This window comes from Xyrauchen texanus, chromosome 7, assembly GCF_025860055.1.
Source record: "Xyrauchen texanus isolate HMW12.3.18 chromosome 7, RBS_HiC_50CHRs, whole genome shotgun sequence".
Classification (NCBI taxonomy): Eukaryota; Metazoa; Chordata; class Actinopteri; order Cypriniformes; family Catostomidae; genus Xyrauchen; species Xyrauchen texanus.
This window is the reverse complement of record NC_068282.1, coordinates 23864918-23891848: the sequence shown is the minus strand read 5'-3', so window position 1 is coordinate 23891848 and position 26931 is coordinate 23864918. Positions and strand designations below refer to the sequence as shown.

Below are 26931 nucleotides of genomic sequence, written 5' to 3'. Positions count from 1 at the left end.
TGTGATGCCATCAGCGTTGTTTGAATGTAATTTTTCTACTTTTCCGACTGTTTACAACTGTAGTGATTAGCTACAAAGAAAAAGATGGCAGCATGCAGGTCACATACTAACTACTGTATATGTAGAGCACTGTGATTTCCGTGATGCGGAAAATTGGACAGAATCATATAAACGGAATTAACAGAATTTTTAATATTTGGAATAAAATTTATGTATTCATGCCCAATTATTCAAATTCAAACCATGAAATGTCATTGTATGATGACTAAAACACAAAAGGCTGAGATTGAATTAAATACATATACAGCCAGAATGTGCTGCATGCTTCTAATGGAATGTCTAAAGCCGGTGCTCATACACTTTTAACACCTCATCATTAGTATAAGCATAAGCATCACTTGCGTTCTGTGTTTGTAATAGATATCAGACAGCAGAATTAAGTCCATTCAAGCCCATTAAGCTTGAAACATGCAGTATATGCAGACTATATATTTTTATTTAATTTAATTGCAGCCTTTTGTGGTTTAATAAGCACATTTAAGCCATATAGCGAACTTCTTATCTGGAGGTGTGAAGCTGTCATCAAAAACATCATGGTTACTGACGTAACCTCCTTTCTCTGAGGGAGGGAACGAGATGTTGTGTCGAATGAAGTGACACAAGGGGTCTTCCTTGGGAGCCTCGCATACCTCTGAACATGAGAAAAGGCCAATGTGAAATTGGCAGACAGATTTTGCATGTCCCACACCCGGATATACGGGTATAAAGGGAAGCGTGCGTGCGTCTGTCAGTCAGGTTTTTGCACTGAGGAGCCGAGAATAAGGCACGGACGTTTACAGTGGTAGGTCTAATGCTGTGGCAGGAGGGACACAACATCTCATTCCCTCCCTCAGGGAACGGAGGTTACAAGAGTAACCATGACATTCCCCTTCTGTAACTCACTCAACGTTGTATCAAATGAAGTGACACAAGGGGTCCCATTAAAAAACGTCACGCACTAGCCCGTGTTACGTGAACTGCTGAGACAGGTGCAAGCTGGCTGCTGTGTGCTAAAGGCAACTTTGTCGGCTGCACGTAACCCTCCCCAATGCCCCCAAAAGAGATGTCATATACAGAACTTAGGTTCCCGGCACCCCTGAGGGGGGAACAGGTGTTACATGTTGCATGGGAGCAAGCCCGGCAGCCACAGCCTTTTCTCTCTATGTCTCTCGCATAGAGTATGAAGTGGCTGGGGCTATCTTAGCACTATGAAATGCATCGGGGAAGGCGGTCTTTCCCAGTCCTATTCTTTCAGGAGGAAAAGACCCTGCGGAGGCCACATCCTGCCCAAGCTAGGGGGAGGTAACATGTGGCAAATACACTATGAGGGTTGTGAAGCTGTACATGGAAGTGGTGCGGTGGTAGGTCTCGCCTAATGAGGGGGGAGCTCTACAAGCACGGCGACTGGGGCAGAGGGACTGCCCAAGGGAGACGCAGGTCCACAGACAGGGGGACCGTTCCACAGAAAATACATCACAGGGAGTTTTCCTAAGGAGGGAACTAAGCCTGTGGAGCCCTACCTCAGAACAGAGCACCTGTGGCTCGTAGTGGGTCTGGACGCGAATTGCTCCGCTGAATTCACAACCAGAAGGCTAGGGAGGAGAACATACAGGAAGTGATGCTTAGTGGCTAACCTGGGAGAGAAGGCGCACTGGATCAACCCGGTCGGTTGTGCCGAGTTACCGAGTTCTACCGGCTCGGACCTGACAAAACACTGGACGAGACCGACTCAACCCTGAGATTGTAAAATCTGGCAAAGGTAATGGGTGTTGCCCAGCCCGCTGCTCTGAAGACATCTGCTAGGGAGGTGCCATTGGCCAGTGCCCACACGGATGCCACACTTCTTGTTGAGTGTGCTCAACCCACAAGGGGGTGGAAACGGCCGGGTCTGGTAGGCCAGTGAGATGGCGTCAACAACTCAGAGGGCTATCCTCTGTTTGGAGATAGTGTTCCCTTTCTGCTGTCCACCAAAGCAGACAAAGAGCTGCTCAGAACATCCAAAGCTCTGGTGTGGTCCAAATAGATACGCAAAGCATGTACCGGACACAGCAATGAAAGGGCTGGGTCTGCCTCCTCCCGGGGCAGTGCTTGCAGTTTCACAACCTAGTGTCACTGACAGAGAATGCCTGCAGGTCCCCAACCCTCTTGATGGAGGCTAACGTGATCAGGAGGGCCATCTTCAGGGAGAGGGCCTTCAGCTCAACTGAATCAAGTGGCTCAAAGGGGGGTCTCTGAAGGCCCGTGAGGACCACTGAGAGATCCCAGGAGGGGAAAAGGCTTGGCAGGGGAGAGTTCAGTCTCCGAGCGCCTTTAAGGAACCTGATAATCAAGTCTTGCATACACAGGGACTTGCCATCTACTGCACCGTGGTGGGCCGCAATAGCAGCTACATACACCTTCAAGTTGGAGGGGGACAGCCTACCCTCCAGCCTCTCCTGCAGGAATGAAAGCACTGATCGAACTGCGCATCTCTGTGGGTCTTTGGCTAGGGAAGAACATCAATTTGCGAATGAGCGCCACTTTAGGGCATAAAGTTGCCTGGTGGAGGGAGCTCTGGCTTGGTTGATCGTGTCTATGACTGCAGGTGGTAGATCCACTAGATCTTCCACGTCCCGGCCAGATGTGGAGGTTCTGGGTGCGGGTGCCAGAGGGTGCCCCATCCCTGAGAAAGAAGGTCCTTCCTCAGGGGAATTTTCCAGAGAGGTGCTGTCGCGAGGAGCGTAAGATCCGAGAACCAGGTACGAGTGGGCCAGTAAGAAGCCACCAAGGTGACCTGTTCCTTGTCCTCCCTGATCTTGCACAGCACCAGTGCAAGGAGGCTCACTGGGGGAAATGCGTAATTGAGCAGTTCCCTGGGCCAGCTGTGTGCCAGTGCGTCTGACAGGAAACTCGCAGGTCCAAAATCGTAATCGTGGGTACGATGAAGTAAGGGCTGTAGAAACCCTTCTTTCATCTCGGCTGGAGAGACGGGCTCTATCGCGTCCTTGAGAAGCAGAGTCGTGATCTCTGCCCGTAAGGCGCTGGTTTTTTCGCAACGTAAAGAGGTACGAATACCACCGAAACGAGGCGGGAGAATTGAATCACGTAGCCGAGCGCGACAGGTTGGGCAGCGAAAGCCATGCATCCAAACTCTTCGTGAGAGGCACTAACGGGACGATCGTTTTGACGTACCGGTCGGGGCTTCACAGCAGGGGGAGCAGGTAATAGCGCGTCGGGAGGCAAAAGAGCGTCCCGAGGCTTGGGTGTTGAGAAAAGACTCAAAGCACTTACCTGGCTCCGCGTGCCTGGCAGGAGGCAGTTGAGAGACTGAGGAAGAGGTCCTGGAGAGGCGTCTTCGAAACTCGTCAGCGCTGGCCTGCCGGGGCTGGGCAGTCACGTGTCTGGAGGCAAGAGAGCTGCATCCGGAGAGCCGGGACTGTAGAGTTTTGGGGACGGGTGCCGTGAGAACAGCGCGCACTGGCTGGATGACCCAGGGAGTGAGGAAATCGCTCTTTTATTGAGAATGTGGGTACCGGGTAGTGTCAGCTGGCTGTGAGGCAAGCCACACTTATCCCAAGCTCGCACGGAAGCGAGCGAGCGTGTCAGGGGGCGGGTGGTTCGTGGGGATTTACCTGGTGAAACCGAGCCCATCACCATCCCCAAATTGCCTTCATCACCAGCCGAGTTGTCCTCAATCCTGTGGGAAGAAGGAGCAACACGGGGGGGCGGCTGAAGTGGTATTCACCTTAAGGAAGGAGAGCCACGACCGCAACGCTGCCATTGTCATGTTCTTGCAGTGAGTACATGAACCATCCACAAACGCCGCCTCAGTGTGATCGCTGCCCAGGCACACGAGGCAGCGTCTGTGGCCGTCGGTCTTGGAGAAATAACGACCGCATCCAGAAACTACACAGAGGCGGAAGAGCATCTTGAAAAAGACGCGTCCAAAAAGGACGTTCAACGCCTGCTGTGTATTGCTCTTTTATGAGTGGAAAACGCAAACTTTTCTGGAGAAAATTAAACTCTTTTAGGAGGAGAACACTCTTTTAGGCAATGAAAAGCGCTGTCGAAACGCCCAGGGGCATTGACTGCACAGCATGCAGAGAGAGAGAGTACGCCAGCTGGAGACACGCTGTAGATCCAACAGCAGTGCTTCTCCCAGCAGAGGTGAGTGGAACAGCGGTAAACTCAGCCCGCTGCTGCACAACCGCTCGGCTCCAAAGAAAAAATCTGACAGACGCACGTCCGCTTCCCTTTATGTCTGGTGGCGGGACATGCAAATTCTGTCTGCCAATTTCACAATGGCCTTTTCTCAAGTTCAGGGGTACACAAGGCTCCCAAGGAAGACCCCTTGTGTCACTTCATTCGACACAACGTCGAGTGAGTAACAGAAGGGGAACATACAAACACAAATTGCTTCTTCCGGCTTTCCGCCGAAATAAAAGCTAAATTTAACTAGATGAATGTTCAGATGAGATTTAAAAAATTGTGACAGAAATATACTACTACTTTATAGTAAAATGTAATATTCAATCTAGTAATAATCATAATTAAATAATAATTACATTCTATTTAAAAAACATCTCTAAAGTATGCTGTTCTACAGAATAAAATATTTAATCAATGATTTCATACATTCTGTGATGCTCTGCTGTGCAGCACTGTATTTGACCAAAACTAACAATGTTGTGTTTTGGATTGTGCTGTGTGGATCTGTATAGAACTACTTTATTTGATTTTTTTTTAAAAATGGTGTGTTGAAAAAATATTTTGTGTTTCATTTGATTAAAATTCTATGAATTCACTTTAATTAGACAGTTTTTTTTTTATGATAAAATTTTATACAACTTTAAAAACAAGGAATTCAGGAAAAAAACTGAATTTTGCAAAAAATAAAACAGATTTCATAGCGCCTTATACTGTATATACAGAACTATACATACTGTACTAGTTAACAAGGTCACCTATTAACATAGGTATATGGTAAATTCGACACAACGTTGAGTGAGTAACAGAAGGGGAACATACAAATACAAATTGCTTCTTCCGGCTTTCCGCCGAAATAAAAGCTAAATTTAACTAGATGAAAGTTCAGATGAGATTTAAAAAATTGTGACAGAAATATACTACTACTTTATAGTAAAATGTAATATTCAATCTAGTAATAAATAATAATCATAATTAAATAATAATTACATTCTGTTTAAAAAACATCTCTAAAGAATGCTGTTCTACAGAATAAAATATTTAATCAATGATTTCATTCATTCTGTGATGCTCTGCTGTGCAGCACTGTATTTGACCAAAACTAACAATGTTGTGTTTTGGATTGTGCTGTGTGGATCTTTATAGAACTACTTTATTTGTTTTTTTTTTTTAAAAATGGTATGTTGAAAAAATATTTTGTGTTTCATTTGATTAAAATTCTATGAATTCACTTTAATTAGACAGTTTTTTTTAATGATACATTTTTATACAACTTTAAAAACAAGGAATTCAGGAAAAAAACTGAATTTTGGAAAAAATAAAACAGATTTCATAGCGCCTTATACTGTATATACAGAACTATACATACTGTACTAGTTACCAAGGTCACCTATTAACATAGGTAAATAGTAATGAGACAGAGAGAAGGAGAAAATGTACATGGTCCCTCAAATGGACTGAAATCTGACTATTGCACACTTAGTGCTTGGCTTAACACAATATCTAATGTAGCCTTACATATGTCCAGGTTCAGAGTCTTGAAATGTGATGAGAGCTGGGACGTGACCCCTTGACAACTGATTCAGGCAAACATGTATGATGCTCTGCATGTGTGTGGTTGTACACTTTTGTGTATGCACGAATGCCTCGTCTTCTCCCATAGTTATGAATATCATGCATTCCATTCCATTCCAGCAGACAAAGGAGATAAAAACTGACATGCTGCACAACACAAAGTAAACAAACACGTTTAGACCGACTGTGAAAAGGAAGAGCCCAGTTTAAAACACATAATACAAGAAACACCAACATCTGACTTTAACATTAAATTCTGTCATCATTTACAGTATTCACCCTCTTGTTGTTCCAGACCCACACAACTTCTTCCATGGAATACAGTCTCAATCACCATTTACTTTCACAAAGGGTAAGGAAACAATTGTCAGTTTTGGGTAAACTGTTCCTTTCACACAACTGCCTCATGCCTAAATGAGGTGTCTTTAAGTACTTTATAACACTGGGTTTAAAATAATATATCTTTAAGTCAAAACTGACCCCAGTCTGATGCAGAGACATTCCTGTTAGCATAAAACGCCTTGTGAATAAATGTCTTTCACACTTGGTTTTGCACCAAACCCACAGTAATGGAACTGGAGTTGTTTGCATAAATTTCAATAGAGCGTACCAAACTTTTTAACACGCCATGGATGTATATGTATGCTAATACAGTACAATATCTCCCACAGAGAGAGGGAACAGCACCACATTCTGGGGAGATAGAATGAAAGAATACCTCATTAGATGAAGAAGAAAGCAAATTAGTATGAAAAAAGGGGAGGATGTTGATTTTTCCCTTTTTAGATACAGCCAAGGGAAATAGTCAGGAATGTTTCAGTTACATATTTAGCAATAGCTGCCTTACATAGTCCTGTACTTTCAAATGCTCATTTATTAAAGGGATCATTCATTCAAAATAGAAATTCTGTCATAATTAGTCACATTGTCTTCTATTATGGCATTTTTGGGTCCTTTTTTAAAGCTTTGGTTGCAAGTTCCATCGTTAACAACACAGTTAAATGATTTGATGTTTTCTGAAACCATAGTTCCAAGGAGCATTGCAAATTTGGTTGGAACTACAGCTCTCTACCTGTGGTTTGAAGCATAGTTCCTTGTGAGTTTACTGTGTGAACCTAGTTTGACTTCACTGAGGTTTCCATATCTTATATTCCATATATAACTTTCATTCTATCAAGACTTTGACCATGTTTACATGCATTTAAGAAAACTGATTTTTCCAGGATTTTGCAGAAAGCGGTGTAAAGTCACTTAAAACACGAATGCAGCTTTTTAAGGGATTAAAGGCTGTTAAAAGAAAGTGCTTTAACACACATGGCTTATGTGTCCATGTTAACGCATAAGTGAAGTTCTTTTTTTGAAGAGTGCGTATGTGTGTATGTGCTCAAATATGCCTGGGGGATGTCTGATGTAAAGGGAAACCCCCACTATTGCAGTAGCATTACACAGCACATGCAGCTTTCGTGCATTAAACATCTTTCTGAACTAGGAGTAAATAAGCTATTATAATTTTATATTGACATAAGTTATTACTCCACCTCTTGCATAACATCACTGATGACAGCTCTATATTGTTGAACCAAAGTGATTCGAACAATGGATGTCCGGCATAGTTTTCAAAATTTTCTGGAAACGCTCCTCACTAGCTAGTTAACTTCTCCAACGATGCATCATACTATGGTGGTTAAGCAGTGAATTACATAGTAGTACAGGAAATGCACATGGATTGGACAGGGTGTTTTGCTTTGTTGTAACAACGTATAATATTTCCCAAACAGTAAAATGACCTATTTCATGTCAGAGCCATGGCACAGCACTCAGTGTATGCATTAGACACACTGAGCTGTGGTGCTCCGATTTGCAACATGTTTCAATCCTGTATTTCTCCCCCCAAAAACCATGACATTCTCTATTATATCTATCTAAAAAAAAGGCAAAAGCTGAGAAGAAATTCTCAAAAAGCACTAATGCCTACAAATGGCCATCAGAGATTATTCCATATTCTCTTTTAGCATCACTTAATATGCAGGGATGAGACTCTCTTCAGAGGTTTTCCACGCCACTGCACTTGTCTTGTCTTCACATTCATGTTCATGCACGACCTCACTCCCTCAAGACAGCCCTGCCCCCTCCCTCCATTCTTGGAGTGTTACCTAACACTGCAAGGACCAAACCATAAAGAGCTACAGTACACACCGATCAGCCGCAACATTAAAAGCTCCTGCCTAATATTGTGTAGGTCCCCCTCGTGCTGCCATAACAGCACCAACCTGCATCTCAGAATAGCATTCTGAGGTGATATTCTTCTCACCAAAATTATACAGAGCAGTTATCTGAGTTACCATAAACTTTGTCAGTTCGAACCAGTCTGGAAATTCTCTGTTGACCTCTCTCATCAACAAAGAACTGCCGCTCATTGGATGATTTTTGTAAATTTTGAGTAAATTCTAAAAACGGCTGGTTTGAGGCTGGTTTGAGTATTTCTGTAACTGCTGATCTCCTGGGATTTTCATGCACAACAGTCTCTAGAATTTACTTCGAATGGTGTCAAAAACAAAAAACATCCAGTGAGTGGCAGTTCGGAAATGCCTTGTTGATGAGAGAGTTCAACAGAGAATGGCCAGACTGGTTTGAACTGACAAGAGCTACGGTAACTCAGATAACCACTGTGTACAACTGTGGTGAGAGGAATAGCATCTCAGAATGCTTGTGAAATACGGGTTGCACTGTTTTGGCAGCACAAAGGGGACCTACACAATATTAGGCAGGCGGTTTTAATGTTGTGGCTGATCGGTGTAGCTACAAGACATAAACAATATGCATGTTAACATGATTCTAGTGTGGATAACATAGCTCAGATAATTTAGTCTAGGAAGAATTTCATAAGAAATGCCACTTCTGAAACTCTAAAGAAGACACATGCGAGGTTACTGGTGTCTTTATCTCAAGAGAAAAATCTGAGATTTATGGAAAAGTCTAAATTTTCTTTCCATTTAATCTCATGGATTTCAAGAGGAAACATTTGAGATATTACAGCAATCTAATTTATGAATGAATGGCTGAATTATTGAATGACTGGAATAAAATATGCATGCTTCCATTGACACCATTCATGGAATGGAAGACCTGATTTCTGACACAGAATCGCTGTCTATAGAAACTCAGTCTTCTATAGAGGCACACGTGTGGCCGTAACTAACATCCAAGACTGAATTTCAAGAACAACACATCTTGAGTCTTGAAATTCCAGGCAATAAAGCAACCACAAAGCCTGTTTCCTCCATATACATTACATGCACAATTTAATGTACAGTATACACAAACCAATTACCTAGAACATAAAACAAAACCTCTTTCATACAATGTCACTATTTTACAGAGGAAATAATATGATCGCTCATAAATAGCAGCTTAGTGATTCATTGTTGTACAGTATCACCATGGCAAAAGTCTAGAAAGGATGAGAAATTTTCTATTTACCAAAGGATAAATAACCTTCCGTGTCACATCATATCCTGCCCACATCCTCCCAGCTCTGATCCAATCGCTTCAATACACAGGAAGCTTCTACCGACACACAACGCTTTCATTTTGTTACAGTAAATGATAAGAGTAGATATAAATCTAACTATGTTATTATTTTGAGTGACGCAAGACACTCCTTTTGCACTGCTGCTGCCGTTTTCGGAGCAGCCACTCCTTTAAAATGATAGTTTACCCAATAATTAAAATTCTCTCATAATTTACTCACCCTCATGTGATACCAGATGTGTGACTTTCTTTCTTCTGCTAAAAAATCCATAAAATGCAAGTGAATGGTGGCCAGAAATTTGAAGCTCCATAAAGCATATAAAGGCAGCATAAAAGTAATCCATTTGACTCCAGAAGTTTAATCCATGTCTTCAGCAGTGATATGATAGGTATGGTTGAGAAACAGATCAATATTTAAGTCCTTTTTTACTATAAATCTTCACTTTCAATTTCACATTCTTTATCTTTTGTTTTGAGAGTCCAAGTTTTTGAGCATATCACCACCTACTGGGCAGGGAAGAGATTTTATAGCAGAAAAGGACTTAAATATTGATCTGTTTCTCACCCACACCCATGGGCGAAAATTTCATCAAAATGTTGGGGGGGACAATAAACATAACAATTCTCAAGAGCAATTTTTGAAGGTTTTTTTTGTTGTTGCCCCATTTGCATTTGTATTATTTTATTTCTTAAACAATTATTTTAAGAATATATCATTATATTATTTACAATACACATATTTTAATGATATTTCAGATAGGGGGGGACCTGACCCCAAACCCCCGACCCCCCGCGATTTCCGCCTATGCCCACACCTATCATATCACTTGGATTTAACCACTGGAGTCATATAGATTATTTTTATGCAACCTTTTTATAATTCTTGGAACTTAATTTTTCTGGCCACTATTCACTTGCATTGTATGGACCTACAAAGCTGAGATATTCTTCTAAAAAAGTTGTGTTCTGCAGAAGAAAGTATTCATACACATCTGGCAGGGCTTGAGGGTGAGTAAATGATGAGAGAAGTTTCATTTTTTGGTGAACTAATCCTTTAAGAGGTACAGTTAGGGATATCAGCTCATTTTGTACAGATCATGATGTGTGTAACAACCATTTATGTGTCAATGTGTTTCAAATATTTTAAAAATCATAGACGATTATGCTAATATCTCCCAATTACAACATCGTTAACTTCTAAACATCTAGTTCAATGCTATAAAAAGTACTATATTATTAGACTTATAGACATTATTTGTAATGCTTTAGGTTTGAGAATGTTGATACTGTCTACAGTGATATCAATCTAAAAGATTCACAATTAACTTTGTATTAGCTATATAAAATAAATATATTTTGCCTCAAAAGATATATATAGTAATTTTCAGAGAAAATGTTAAGGGTCAAAGAAAGTGTTCAATTTGACAATTTGTACATATTTTAAAAATACAATGTTATATTAAATAGATTTGCATATATTTACATAAATCAACATGCTATTTGTTGGAATGTCTAATTAGACATTAAATAGCCAATTACACACAACAAAATGTTTTACACAAAAAAATTTTTTTAATTAAAATTATATGGAATCGTTAAGTGGTCGAAGTGTAGGGGGATTTTGCTTAAAGCGATAGTTCACTCAGAATGCAAATTCTGTAATCATTCACTCACCCTCAAAATGAGATGTCAGGCAGAATGTTAGAGACTGACATCCTCATTCCCCATGTCAGTGTAATTTAAAAAAGCAGCATCTTCAAAACTTCTCCTGTTGTGTTCCATGGAAGATATAAAGTCATGAGGGTTTGGAATTACATGAAGGTAAATGAGAAAATTACAACAACATTTTTATTTTGGGGTAAACTATTCCTTTTAAAAACAAATCACAACTCCTAAAAAACAAATCACAATTAACCAACCTGTTGTTCCACCTTCTCTGGCGTACAGTCCACCCATCACATATTAGTCACTAGTTTTCTGACATTCAAATAATTTTACAATATCACAACCACAGTGAAGTCACACCCTATTGACCCATGGGAACATATGCCCTAACAAATACAACATCATTCATAAAAAAAAATCCCCTCAGTCTTCACTGCAAAATGCATTTCAAAAACAACACATCACTGAAACCCTCCCAATTTACACCTACTCTCCCCATTCCACTTCTCTTTTTTGCCTGTCATCTCTCTGACACGCTTACCAGGTGTGCGCAACAGTGAATCGGCGTCTGTGACGGCTGCCCTTGTTTACCATGAGCTTGCGGAAGAGGCGCGGGGAGCTGCGGGGAGATATTTTGGGGGAGGTCATGCGCTTGTTGCCGGTACCCAGTCTCGGTGGCTCCAGTTCCAAATGCATGTGTTCCTTGAAGGTGCGGATGCAGGGGTCCAACTCGGGTGTACTCAACTCATTGGATGACATGATGATGCTGCAGGTGCTAACAACCCGATTTTGCCCTCTTTGACTCACACTACTACCAACGATTCCTTCCTATTCTCTCAGTCAACTAGAGGTTATGCCATACAGGCTGATGTTTTGTGTGTCAGACACGAATATCTGCACGCTTGAGCTGTTCTCTCTCTCTCTCTCTCTCTCTCTCTCTTTCTGTCAGCTTAGGCTTTCGGCAATGCAGTAGATTAATCCTCTCTTCCTCAGTTCCACTGACACACTGAGAGCTGGCTTCGTCAGCTGAGTCACACCTCTTTCCTGTGAGAGTAAGAAAAAAAACCCACACACACTCTCTCGCACACACTCTGTCTCTCTATCTCTCTCTTTGTAACCACACCTCTCTCAGTCTTTCTCCTTTAAGGCAAAGAGAAAGAGCACTCTCTCTCTCTCTCTTTCTCTCTCTCTCTCTTACACAGACAGCTGACTCCTGTTAGGATCTTTGATGTCCATTCTTCTTCATCTGACTCAAACTTTCATTTATTTAGATGTCTGTCTACCCCTCACTCCTCTCGCTCCATCCCCACTGCTCCTGAGACTCTCTCTGACTTCATTCAGCTTTAGGAAACTCCATCTTAAATTATTCAACAGTGAGCAAGAGCAGGACTTCTCTCCCATCAGCAGCTCCTCTCTTCAGGAACTACCAAGCAGACCTTACCATGATGCTCTCAAATCCTCAACAGAGACAGAGAGGAAACTCTAAGAAAGGAACTGAGTACACCTAACTCTGCAGCCTCAGGCAGTGTCTTCATTGTAAATAAACAGAATAGTTTTGAGAGCCTTGGATTAGAAAAGAGCCAAAAGAAAATGTGCATAGCGACGGTGGAGATGCTCTGCCCCTGTTTGCAGCTGATTGGCCAGCGGTGGTTGGTTTGTTTAATGGGTGTCTCTGGCTGAATTTTGATGAGGGCTTCTGCCCTTTCACAGATCAGTGATGTTCAAGACACTGTTAAAAGAAAAAATCAAAAGCAATTTAAGCCCAGGATTAGCTGTGTCCGGGAAAATAAATGTAGCTCTGAGGTAAATGAAGGGTTAGATATAAAAATGTTGTTCAGTGGCTGGTTTGAAGAAAAAATTATGGCTATGAATTGAAAGGGAAAATAATTTAAATAGCAAATCTTTCCAAGTTTAATAAAACAAAAAGTAAAAAAAAAGCAAAATAAATGCTACAGAAAATTATGTAACATAAAGGTCCTCAAAATTTATTGAGCATTTACCAAGGCAGTCATGTCTAATTTCATCAAACCACACAGAAAATTAAATGTGTGATTTATTTTATATCTTGCTTCATATCTCCTAATTAATTAACAATTTGTAATACCTACAGTAATTATTTGTTGAGACATAAGCAGGGACGTGAGCACTATAGCTATTTAGAGGGGCATATGTTCCCTAGTTTTCAAAATGGTGGACAATCAATATGGGTTTTTCAATGACAAATTCTTAAGTATTTTACATTTGCCCCACACTAATCTTGAATATTTGGTTACATCCTTGGACAGATGGCAATAAAACCTAAAAAGCTGTAAGATAATTACATGTAATAAAGAATCCAGACCAAAAGAAGCAAATGATTAAACCATTAGGTCAATTCTAAAGCTCAACTGTTGCATGTTCTTCAAAGCACATTTTAAGTGAAACTTTATACTGCTTGCCCTGTGTGACAGCAGCACAGCGGGGTTATCTCTGGTTCTCATAGAGCACATTAGCCAGTTATAAACCTGCACGTTGGATGTCAAGGCTTCACCTTGGAGATGAGGGAGAGGAAGTAATGAGAACAGAAAAAGATGATAAATAAGAGGATAAGCAAAAAGCTGGAACAGATGGTGAAATCTTACATTTCAAGCATTGTTTTGACAAGTCTTTCAACAAACAGGATCTATGAAACATTACAGGTTCTTTACTGCCATCAATAGTTCTGTTTAGAACTTTAGATCTTCCTGAAGAACACTTTTGTGCTGAAATGGTTCTTTGCATGGGGCATTAGGGTTCTTTATTCCTGCCTTTTTGGTTTTTGAATAAGTAACTGTCAATAAATGATTTCAAAGCTGCCTTGTGCTTGGTTGATTCGCAGCACTGGAGTCCTGGCAGCTCAACCGACCAATTTCACAGACTGTCAACACTCTCCACAGGTAAACCTGATTGATATTTTTATATATGTTGCTAAAGCATTTAAACCATTTGTAGTTTAGCAGGAAAGTTATACGGAACTAAAATCCAATTAGCGGAGTTAAATGGGAGTGGGGGTTAAGTTAAACTCAGACAGACGCTGTTGGCCCCACAACCCTCATTAACTGCAGAAAGGGGACGCCACTCAGTTACACAAAATACACAGTGATGGATGTGAAGACATCATAGGTGATTGTGCAGATATTTTAGTGAAATTTAGCCTTCATTACATCTATTTTGTGTTTCCATGGGACTTTGCTCTTCCTTGAAGGATTTGTTGTCAGTATGGGTGAAATGTATTTGATTTGGAACAGTATTTCACTTAACAGGTGAAAACCTGTATGACTCTCTTTCTTCTGTGGAACACAGAAGAAGACATTAGGCAGAATAACAGCCCCATTAACCATTACTTTCATTCTTTGGAAAAAAAGAGTTGCACTGGAGGCATCAGGACGTATTAATGTTTACACTACAAATGCAATGTGGTCAAATGTGTTTCTGTCCATGTTTGAATGTGGCTTGAATCTTCGGAATACAAAACTAATTGGACCCTGTTTACATCTGTTTTTAGCCCATCTGATCGGATCACTTGCAATGTTATCAGGTGTGAATAGTTGCCTTAGATTCCTCGGTTTCTAAGCTGTTGTATTGACTAAGATATGTTTCTCTGCTATCTTGTATTAAGTTTCCCTCAAGATCTTGTTACATTGTGGTGATTTTGTTCCCACTGAGGAAACTGTGGGTCTCTTGTTCTATTGACTGACATATAACTACCCTGTCGCAAGATAACGCTATGGGGGAAACTGTAAAGTGTAAGGCCTGTTTCACACCGCAAGTGTAAGCAATGCATAGGCATATGTATTTAGGTGCTTATGTTAACAAGTTAAGGCCAATTCACACTGCCCCAACAAACTCTAACAAACACGTTCGTTCAGTTTTGTGGAGTCAGTGTTTTCACCATGTTGGTGTTTGTTGGGGGAGTTTGACAATGACAGTTATGATTCTCAACATTCTATATCCAACAGACAACTTTAGAATGTTGATGTTTGTAAGAGTTTGTTGGAGTTTCACACTTGAAGCTGAAGCAGTGCAGCAGACCATAGCAGGAGTATAGAATGAGCAGCAGTGCAACAAGGGTCTATTTTCACTCACCAGTAGGTGGTAGAACACATCTCTTTCGCTCTGCCCAACGGACAGTTCTCCTGGAGTAATCTGGAACATTTAGGTTACAAGACCACAATCATTTGAAGAATATGTGCACCATTGCAAAATCGAAACCAGTGGTTTTTAGCAGGTGGGTCACGACCCAAAAATGGGTCTCAAGTCTTTTCTAATCAGGTCGCAGAGAGCACGGAAAAACACATAAATGCAAATATGTGCTAAATGCAAATAATACAATGCAACTAACCATATACTTGTATACACTGCAGTTAGAGCAGCTAAATAAAAAGGCTTATCAACTTTAAAAGGGAGAAGACATCAAAAGCCTTGCATCCAATAAAACTGAACAGTATTTAAGAGCAAATTCATAACGTAATTCGTAAAAGCTAGAAAATTAGGCAGATGCCAACATGGACAGGTTGCCTAACATGTGCTGATACTCAAGGTCATGTTTGGTAATGTGTTGGATCACCACTTGATGATTAATGTAAAATCTGAGTCCTGAAGCAAAACCAGTTGACAACCCATGATCTAAACATTATGCAGTGATAGAGGTCAATCATTGTTGTGGACACCATGTTCAATGATGAGGAATGTGAATGTTCTCAAGTCATTCTGACTGACCTTTCTGAGATATGAGCCTATTCACTGAAGGAGCCTCAGAGAAGAGGTCTTACATAACTGAAGGTCTTACATAAAGCCATTTCCTTACTGCAAACTGCTGCGGTGAGGGAGGTCATACTTAGCTCACAAGGACCCTCTTGCAAGTTCATTCAGGAAAAGAATCATTGAAAATTTCAAGGTGTGATTGAGAGAAAGTGACAACAGAGTTAACGATATGGCACAAATGTGATTTAGGGCAAAAAAGTGCAGAGTGAAATTTTAAATCATTGCACAGAATTATGTTTTGGGAAACGCCCTCTCTTAATCTCTTACTGACGTCTCCCAGCTAAATATCGTCTTACCCTGTAGAGTGCATTTTGTAAACCTGATTACTGTATCATGGAAGTTTTGCTCTACCCCAAACACACTATTAGCACAGGCTGTAAACTTTGAGTACAGTATATCTATTTTTGTTTCTGCTCACAAGCAGTATTTTTACAACCATTGGAATGCTATCTTCTAGAGTACAGAAGATTTCATGTGTAGCTGGATTTCATTACTGTGCTTGCAATTGCAGACTGCGCTACATGGCCAAAAACATGTTGACACCCGAACATCACAATCACAGGCTTGTTGAGCATTTAATTTCAATTGCATAGGCACGAATTAATCCATTTGCTGCTAAACACTCTTTTAAGAAGGCTTTCCACTAGATTTTGGAACATGGTTTCAGGGATTTGCTCCCATTCAGACACAAGAGCATCAGTGACGTCAGGTACTGATTTTGGATGATGGGGCCTGGCTTGCAGTCGGAAGTCCAATTCAAACCCCAGGTGTTCAGTGGGCTTAAGATCTGGGCTTGGCTACCACATACTTTTGGCCATTATGATTTTGGAACTGCCCTTATCTTTCTGTTCAGCCATGTTGTTTATGGACATAAGGGACATGCTCTGTAAGCTATGAATAAATTGACTCAAATTATTTAAATGAACACTTCACTCCACTACAGGAGACCATGCAGTTGACAATATGGGGAAATGCAAGTCAGTTTTTTAGGGAATCTGAATACTGCAGGCCTTCTCAGTCCCCAGTCGTTCTCCATTACCTGGCCTCTAAAGCAAAAATTGAGCCTAGTAAGCCTAGTAAAAATCATCTCCTAGCAAGAGACCTCTGCTAATGTAATCTAAGAAAATTGTTTGCAAACACGCATGCACACAGGCACACATAAAAACTTGTTTTTATATCATTGTGGGGACTTTCCATAGACTTGTATTTTATGGATTTTAAACAGATCTAATGATAATTTCAATCCCCTAACCCTAAACCTCATAGAACATTTTTTGCATATTTCCATTTTCAAAAAACAGAATTTAGTATGTTTAAAAAGCCATTTCCCTCATGGGGAATGCTGGTTGGGCCCCACAAGGTAGGTGATCTCAGGTTTTACTATCCTTGTGTGGACATTTGCCCCACAATGTAGAATTAACATGTACACCGCCACACACACACACACACACACACACAATGTGTCCGACTATAATCATAATTGTGCAATCATGTTCTAATGGTAGGTCTGTGTGTGTGTGTGTGTGTGTGTGTGTGTGTGTGTGTGTGTGTGTGTGTGTGTGTGTGTGTGTGTGTGCTCAAGCCCTCCTCCGACCCTCTTGTTAGATGGCTCCACTGGCATTTTAAGGTGAAGGGTCATATGAAAGGAAATGTCTCAAACTCTCTTGCTAAAAGGTCTGAAGGACACCTTCAATAGAAAAAATCAAAAGCCTTTAATCCACCACAGGAAAGGGCACCAAGTAATGAGAAAATAGTACAGACTGGGAAAGAACACACACACACACACACACACACACACACACACACACACACACACAGGCATCGGAACGCAGGTAATGATGGACCTGAGTAACAGGGGCCCTCCCTGGAGGGGGGCCCACAGAAAGGCTTCATTGATATTCCATTATATTATCATTTGTTATATACAATATATAGTAATAACATGCTATTGGTTGGAATAAAACCCCTATAATCTGCCTTGTCTCCTCCCATGTTAGCGGACCCCCTCAACAAAAGTCAAAGTGGTCTGTTCCATCAGCTGTGCACAGTCCAAACTGAGTAAATGTCATGATGTAATTTGCTTACTCCATAAATGTATCTACAGAAATTAATCCAAAATTGGACATTAAAAGAAAAAGGAGCAGAGAAAGAGTGAGGAGTAGCAGACAATTTACAGTTTTTTACAGAAAAAAAGTGAGTCATACATGTCAACGTAGCTATGTAGGTGAATATTTGCTTGATATTCATGTAAGCATGGTCCAAAATTAACACCTGGCACGTGGCAAATGCAAGAAAAGAAAATGTTTTTGGCGAGAAAATTAAACAGAAATATTCACCTGGTTGTAGGTAACACTATTAGCAACTGCATCATTACATGCTTTTCATTAAACAGTGAACAAAAATCAGATGTTTGCTTAATAAAGTGGCATGCACAATTCAAATCAAAATATCAACATCTGCCGCTACTCTAAAATGAGGATATTTCACTCTAAAATGAAAATTATGTTGCCATTTACTCACCCTCACCATCCTGCCTAACCTCTGCCTTTAATCTCCTTTAGTGTTCCACTGAGGGGGAAAAAAAAAATCACATAGGTTTGGAATAACTTGAGGGTGCCTTCATGATGACATTATTTCATTTTTGGGTGAACTTTCCCTTTAAGAGTGAACAATGGCTAAAAAAAGTCACACAAATAGACCTGTTCTTACATCATACAGCCTATTTTACTACAGAACGAGACAGATTAGGATTTCACAGTCCTCTGCCTGACCCAGACACAAGCGCGTGGGGGAGTTCCCTATCGAGAGGTCTCTCCTATTGCGTAAGTAGCTTACGCTATGGGAAAACTCTTTTTCTCGAGAAATATTGAAGTCTTTATGTAAAACGCATTGCAGCTGCACAGCAGACAGTAATGAGCGAGGCAGCTCGGTCATTGGCTGTGCTGCGGCAACTGCTCGAACCAATGACGGGGGCGACTCTGAACGCGCGACCAATGGGCGCGTGACTCGCGTTCGCGCGCTCAGAGCCCGCCGAAATTAGCATAGCCAGGATATATAATGGGCACCCCGTCATACGAGTTCCTTTAGATTTAATCTCCTTCAGCGAAGACCTCCTCTTCGCTGGATCCTCCGGATTGTTGGAGTCTTTCGCCTGCCGTTGACAAGCCTACAGCAGGACTGCTAAGAGGACGCCGGCGCCTTCAGCCGCCTTCGAAGCCTTCTGCTACGCCATCCGGCACGCATCACTATATCCTTTTTACTAAGCTACTTTGCAAGTGTTCGCCTTTGCGACACTTTTTGTATTTAGTAAAAGAGCAAATTCGAGGCGTTGTTCCAAATGCCTTCGACCTGCGCCTCGTGCAGAGGCCTTCTTCCTGACAGGGACCATCACATTATCTGCACTCGCTGCCTGGGACCTGACCACGCAGAAGCTGCTTTCACTCCAGGCGGATGCCCCGAATGTGACTCCCTGGGCCTCAACGAGCCGCGCGCTCGCTTCGCCGCCTTCGCCGCGAACGAGCCTGCTACCACCGTGCTGCCGTCCCCTCTGTTCGAGCCGCGCAAGAAAAAAGCGCCGCTCACGGAGGCCGCCAGAGCACGCTGACTTTAGTGACGTCACGCCGGGCCAGTCCCCACGTGCTTCACCACCACCCGAGAACTCCCTGCTGCCAGTCCAATTCACGGAGACGGGCTAGCACCCCTCCAACAGAGCGGTGGGTCTCATCTCGTTCGGCGCGCCAGGGGATGACGGTGAAAAGGATGACAGTCTTTCCAATTGGCTCTGCATCCGACGACTGGCCGGGCTCGGCCTTCGACCCCGCGCCGTCGACATTAGCGGACACGAGCATGGGCACCAGCACGGTAAGAGAGTTCGCTGAACGCTTCACTGCAGTGAGCAAAACGTGTAAAACATTACCCAGTCCCCTTACAGGCGGCTGGAAATGTTTGTACAGCAGTCAATGGGCCAGTCACAGAACTCGCTCACCTGCAATCAAATGCCGTTTTAACGGCAACACACAGAAATCACAAGAGTCATTTTCTGCCTGTGTCACTAAGGGGTCACGTGTCCACACTAAAGTGCGCACTCCCACATATCAAAACTGTCCAAACAGTGCTGAATACTTTCCCAGCTCGAGCTGGACGCCCCATAAATGTAGATCGTGTGCCTATTGTCATGTATGCACCACTACACACAAGCACTGTTCCCACAGTTATAAACACTTCCCCAGTAAAAGCGGGAAATACTATAAATGTAGCGCGCGTGCCTGCTGTCCTGCACGCACCCCTACACACAAACACTGTATGCATGGCCAAAAACCCCGCCGCTAGCGGGAGGCTTTATGAAAGTGGCGCGCGTGCCTATTACCATGTATGCACCCCCACCCATAAGCGCTGCCCATACAGTTCCAAACAGATCTCTGGCTCACGCCGCGAGCATCACAGATGCGACGCGCGAGCCAAGAAACTCCCCGCTAAGAGCGGGAAGCTTTAAGGAAGAGGCGCGCGTGACTATTACAATGTATGCACCCCCACCCGTAAACACTGTCGTTTCAAACATTTCTCCGGCTCTTGCTGCGAGCATTACGGAGATAGTGCGCGTGCCTGTAATCTCACACGCACCCCTGCACTCAACAAAGCTGCTCATCGCGCGCCCGCGCCTCTGAGAGCTGTAAGCTCAGTGTTAGCACATTTTCTGCCTGTGTCACTAAGGGGTCACGTGTCCACATTAAAGTGCGCACTCCCACAGTTACAAACACTGTATGCATGACTAAAAACACCCCGCCGCGAGCGGGAGGCTTTATGTAAGTGGCGCGCGTGCCTACTACAGTATATGCACCCCCACCCATAAGCGCTGCCCATACAGTTTCAAACAATTCTCTGGCTCATGTCGCGAGCATCACAGATGTGACGCGCGAGCCAAGAAACTCCCCGCTAAGAGCGGGAAGCTTTATGAAAGTGGCGCGCGTGCCTATTACAATGTATGCACCCCCACCTGTAAACACTGTCTATACAGTTTCAAACATTTCTCCGGCTGCGAGCATTACGGAGATAGCGCGCGTGCCTGTAATCTCACACGCACCCCTGCACTCGGCACTCAACACAGCTGCTCAGCGCGTGCCTGCGCCTCTGAGAGCTGTAAGCTCAGTGTTAGCACATTTTCTGCCTGTGTTACTAAGGGGTCACGTGTCCACACTAAAGTGCGCATTCCCACAGTTACAAACACTGTATGCATGGCCAAAAACACTCCGCCATGAGCGGAGGCTTTATGAAAGTGGCGCGCCTGCCTACTACAGTAGATGCACCCCCACCCATAAGCGCTGCACATACAGTTTCAAACAGTTCTCTGTCTCATGCCGCAAGCATCACAGATGCGACGCGCGAGCCAAGAAACTGCCCGCTAAGAGCGGGAAGCTTTATGAAAGTGGCGCGCGTGCCTATTACAATGTATGCACCCCCACCTGTAAACACTGTCTAGTTTCAAACATTTCTCCAGCTCACGATGCGAGCATTACGGAGATAGCGTGCGTGCCTGTAAGCTCACATGCACCCCTGCACTCGGCACTCAACACGGCTGCTCAGCGCGCACCTGCGCCTCTGGGAGCTGTAAACTCAGTGTTAGCACAAGGCAATTTGCCGGTGGGGCCCATACGTCACTGCGACACGCCCCCAGCCAGCATTCAGCCCATATCTGTGCGAGCAAAAGCCTGGGAAAAAATCCCTGACATGCCAAAATGGGTTTTGAACATAATAAAACACGGTTACTCACTTCAATTCGCTCGCAGACCACCCCGCTTTTCAGCGGTGGTCGAGACGAAAGTGAGGAAAGATGTATCACATGTTCTACGCACCGAGGTGCTCGAACTGATAGAGAAGGGCGCTATAGAAACTGTTCCTCCCTCTATGAGCGAGGGGGTTTTTACAGCCGCTATTTTCTCGTCCCGAAAAAGGACGGTGGCCTCGGTGCCGATCTGGGACCTGGCCACGGTCCTGGACGCACTCAAGAGTGCCCCGTTAGAACCTCTCCGAACCGTGCACCTTAAACAGCAAAACTGCGCTCTTGCTGGCACTAGCTTCAGTCAAGAGAGTGGAAGACCTGCACGTGCCGTCATCAAGCGCTGCTTGCCTGGAATTTGGACCTAACGACTGCAGAGTTGTCCTTAGGCCAAAGCACGGGTATATTCCTAAAGTGCTCTCCACACCCTTCAGAGCACAGGTGATATCTCTGGCAGTGCTATCGTCCCCAGCAGGCAAAGCGACGCTAATTTACTCTGCCCGTCAGGGCGCTCAGAGTATATTTGGAACGTTCTGCCCTGTTCAGACAGACGGAACAATTATTTGTATGCTTTGGCGGCCGCACTAAAGGTCTCGCAGTCTCAAAGCAAAGAATATCGCGCTGGATAGTGGATGCTATAGCGCTAGCTTATGAAGCCAAGGGCCTTCAATGCCCCTTAGGCGTCAGAGCTCACTCTACGAGGAGCATGGCCTCCTCGTGGGCTTGGTCGAGTGGGATACCCATTTAAGATATTTGTGCGGCGGCGGGCTGGGCCTCGCCTTCAACATTTATCAGGTTTTATAACCTACAGGTCCCCTCATTGCATTCCAACATTCTATCAGCCTGACTGTAGAATGGACTGGAGTATGTATATGCTGAGCATTATCTCCTCCCTTATAAGGTCCGTCTCTGACCGACTTAGAGGATTTTTATGCATATCAGTACATTGAAAAATGCATTCCAACATTCTATCAGCCTGACTGTAGAATGGACTGGAGTATGTATATGCTGAGCATTATCTGCTCCCTTATAAGGTCCGTCTCTGACCGACTCAGAGGATTTTTTATGCATGCCAGTACATAGAAAAATGCATTCCAACATTCTATCAGCCTGACTGTAGAATGGACTGGAGTATGTATATGCTGAGCATTATCTCCTCCCTTATAAGGTCCGTCTCTGACCGACTTAGAGGATTTTTTATGCATATCAGTACATTGAAAAATGCATTCCAACATTCTATCAGCCTGACTGTAGAATGGACTGGAGTATGTATATGCTGAGCATTATCTGCTCCCTTATAAGGTCCGTCTCTGACCGACTCAGAGGATTTTTTATGCATGCCAGTACATAGAAAAATGCATTCCAACATTCTATCAGCCTGACTGTAGAATGGACTGGAGTATGTATATGCTGAGCATTATCTCCTCCCTTACAAGGTCCGTCTCTGACTGACTTAAAGGATTTTTATGCATATCAGCACATAGAAAACTCAGTACATAAGATATGTGCTTGTGTTTGTACTATGAGCGCCCACCATGGACCACCTTGGAAGGGCGCTCTATACTATCCCATTATGTAGCTCGCCGTTTGCCGGCTCGTGGAATAATCACTTTGCTTTAAGGCTCAGGCATCTGCCTCTGGCTTTATAGAGCGAAGTCAGCACGCACGGCGTTTTACATGGTGTTCCCATAGCGTAAGCTACTTACGCAATAGGAGAGACCTCTCGATAGGGAACGACTCGGTTACTAACGTAACCTCGGTTCCCTGAGAGGAGGGAACGAGTATTGCGTAAGTAGCCGTGCTTGTGCTTGGTCAGTTCGCTTCAGTCGATTGAACCTAAAGGAACTCCTATGACGGGGTGCCCATTATATAGCCTGGCTATGCTAATTTCGGCGGGCTCTGAGCGCGCGAACGCGAGGCGCGTGCCCATTGGTCGCGCGTTCAGAGTCGCCCCGTCATTGGTTCGAGCAGTTGCCGCAGCACAGCCAATGACCGAGCTGCCTCGCTCATTACTGTCTGCTGTGCAGCTGCAATGTGTTTTACATAAAGACTTCAATATTTCTCGAGAAACTGAGTTTTCCCATAGCGTAAGCTACATACGCAATACTCGTTCCCTACTTTATTTAGTAACCGAGTCGATATCCCTCCCTTTAGACTTGTGTAACTGCACTTCTGAATGAAACAGGCTCAACAACTCACATCATGTGTGTGTCAGTGATGACATTGAGAAATTAGTCTCTAACTTTATCTGTCTTTCTCTTTCTCGCTCTCTCTCTCTCTAAAAAAACATGAAAAAAATGTAATATGCACCAAGTTAAAAATATGAGTGCACTTTGCTTTTGTGACTAAATAAAAAAGTGTTTCTCGCCTCTTGGCTGATAACTATTAGGAGCTTCAGCATAATACAGTACATGGTCTGCTTTGAATCACACGTTTTCACTCACAGACATGCGAACGGATGAGTTAGGAGCCATTACATCGAGAAACACATTACATTGTGTTTTTGCTCGTGTCTGCACTTTTTATCCATTGTTTTCCTATGTAAACACATGCTGGATCATTGCACCATGTCTCTCTGTTTCTTCAGCAACTCTTGCAGGACCTCCAAATTTTTTTAGACACCATGTGCAAAAAAATGAATTACAAAAAACTGGCATGTACTGTTAACAACCATTGCATTAGTGTCTTTTTGCTCTAAATTATTTTTCGTTAGTGTTATATATATAGTGTTACGTTTTAATAACTGAAGAACAGCAGTCAGAAGTTTAAAAATCTTTATATTTAGGGAGAAAAAATATTTAAAAAAAAATATATATATACTAATTGATAATACTGATTACATTAATCATTGAGCCTATATGAATAAAGGGTAACAATGTCTGAAGATGCAAACCAACAAACAGATGTTATGTTGTAGACCATTGACTCTGCATAATGGATTTACTTGCATATTGTAATGAGTCATCGGAGTTGAGATCCATGTGCAGCTTTATTAATAATAATGAAAACAGGAAAACAGGCAAAGGTCAATCACCAGCAGTAGCAGTATCCAAGAATAATCAAAGAGGTGGTCACAAACAGGCAAGAGGTCATACAATTAGAGTAGTAGTCCAGGTAAAAAGTAGTAAACATAGGCAGGCAGCAGAGAATCAAACAGGGGGAAATCAGGCAGGTATCAAACACAGGCAGGTAATAACAACAGGGAATAACAAGACTTCGTAATGATAGCTAGAGAGAGTCTTATATAGCTGAGTAGATGAGGAACAAGTGAGCATGTAATCAGAACCAGGTACGGGGTTATGGGAAATGTAGTTTATAGAGTGAAAGTCAATACTCAGGTGATGGAGTCCTCTGGTGATGTGTGGAATGAACAGCGGAGGCGGGATTCATGACACATATCATCTATTGGGAACATTTAGCTTACTGAAACAATACTTTAAAGCTAAAGTATGTATAGCATAAACAAGCTTGCATATTGCTTCCATCACGTGCTCCCCATCAGTAGAAAGAGCACGCATGTAATCTGAGACAGCCTCTTTAACACATTGAGTGTTTGATAATTAAATTCCATAATTGATATGTCATATATTCATCATCACATTAAGCATTTATAAAATGCTTAATGCATTTGGCATTTGCACACCCTGGCACAGCCACAGCTATGCAACTGTTTAAACTGTTTCACATCTTTTTTGGCTGTTCTGCACCAAGCAAAGTTTCGACGCTTGATAAACGGCAAGAGAATGTTGTTTTTTTTACGCCGACGTGGTGATATATCTAGTGGTGCTGAAACAATTCATCGCTCGGTTGCCGAGAAGAACCACAGAATGGGTTCAGTCCTACCGTCCAGCGGTACTAAACCAGGCTGTCCAACTGGTAGAGGACCATCTGGTGGCGTATCCGGGGGCCAGCTTCTTCCATCTCTCTCTCCTCCCTCCCCCTCCCCTTCCCACTGTCTTGTTCCTATTCCCTAGAAATGGGAAGTTATGACCCCAAAACAGGTTAACCAGTCCCAAGGACCTTTCAACCCTCCGGTTCCTGCTATCTCTCTGCGCTCTCCCCCACAGGCTGGTGAATCTGCTGCCGTGGGTGTGGGCATGAAGTCTGGGTCTGTCTGCTGGAGCTGCGATGAACCTGGGCACTTTCAGGACTGATGTCCCACCATAGAAGTGGAGACGCTTGGTCTGAATCCCCAATGTGCCACAGGCTGCCTATGAATATTAAGGGGGTACATTCACATACAGCCTTGGTGGGTTCAGGTTGTAGCCAAACCTCCACCAAGACTTGGTTCAATCCGAGGCTCTGGATACAGACCGATGGGTAAAGGTATGTTGTGTGCATGGGGATATTCACAATTACCCTTTCGTGATGGACATCATTCACTTTCGGGGACAAAGCATAGTGTCAAGGCTGCGGCTAGTCCCCGCCTCTCCCATCCACTAACTTTGGGTATGAATTGGCTGGCATTTACAACCTTATTTAGGGGAACATGAGTGGATGGGTCCTGCAACCAAGCGTATCAGTATGTGGTATGCTATTTGCTGGCTGGGGAGGTGGTGCCAAGGCCGTCTATATCAGCTCCATGTTAGGAGTGTGTAAGGGAGGGGGAAGTCTTGGCTTTCCCAGCCCTTAGAAGATTAGGCATGTTTCCGACCAAGTGAAAGTGATTGATGGTCAAAGCCTCCAGCTGGACATTGCACTCTCATACACATATTCGATTTTTAAGGATCAGTTATTTCGAGTGACACAGGATACTCAGACAAAGGAGGATACAACCCAGTTGTTAATGCCGCAGAGCCGTCAAGAAATGTTATTACAGCTCATTATAATCCAATGGCAGGTCACTTACAGTAAGAGCAGGAAAAAACACTGAACCGTCTAATGGCCCATTTCTACTGGCCGGGCATTTGTGGGATGTTCGCAGGTGGTGTGTGGCATGACATGAACATCAGCTGGTGAATCAGCCAGCCACCCCAAGAACACCATTGTGCCCCCTTCCATTGATCGAGGTCCAAAGAACTGATATGGACCTCGTCGGGCCATTAGAACGGATGGCGCATGTGCATTATTTTGTGTTAGATCTGGTGGACTATGCATTGCTATATCCGGAAGCTGTGCCTCTACCCAAAATCTCAGTTCGAAGTGTTGCGAAGTGTTGAAGGTACTCTTCAGAATTATCACCCGAGTGGGAATTCCGAAAGAAATACTCACTGATCAGGGCACAATGGTCATGTCACGCACACTACGCAAACTGTATCGATTCATAATAGCGTTTACCACCCCCAAACAGAAGGCTTGGTCAAACTATTTAATCAGACCCTTAAGAATATGATTCGGAAGATCGTATAAGATGACACTCGGAATTGGGACAAGTGGCTCGA

General features: G+C 43.2%; 1 protein-coding gene across 2 annotated transcripts in view; it reads right to left on the bottom strand.

Annotated features, from left to right (window-relative positions):
- Positions 1-26931, bottom strand: part of LOC127646716 (cAMP-specific 3',5'-cyclic phosphodiesterase 4B-like) — a 278575-nt gene that overhangs the window by 159290 nt on the left and 92354 nt on the right. The window contains exon 1 of one of the 2 annotated variants that reach the window (XM_052130548.1): positions 11537-11831. The exons of the other annotated variant lie outside the window; for it this stretch is intronic. Coding sequence (XP_051986508.1) covers positions 11537-11754 — 218 coding nt within the window. The 5' untranslated portion in view covers positions 11755-11831. Of the gene's footprint in view, positions 1-11536; positions 11832-26931 lie in introns of those variants that run through there. 2 annotated transcript variants of the gene reach the window in all.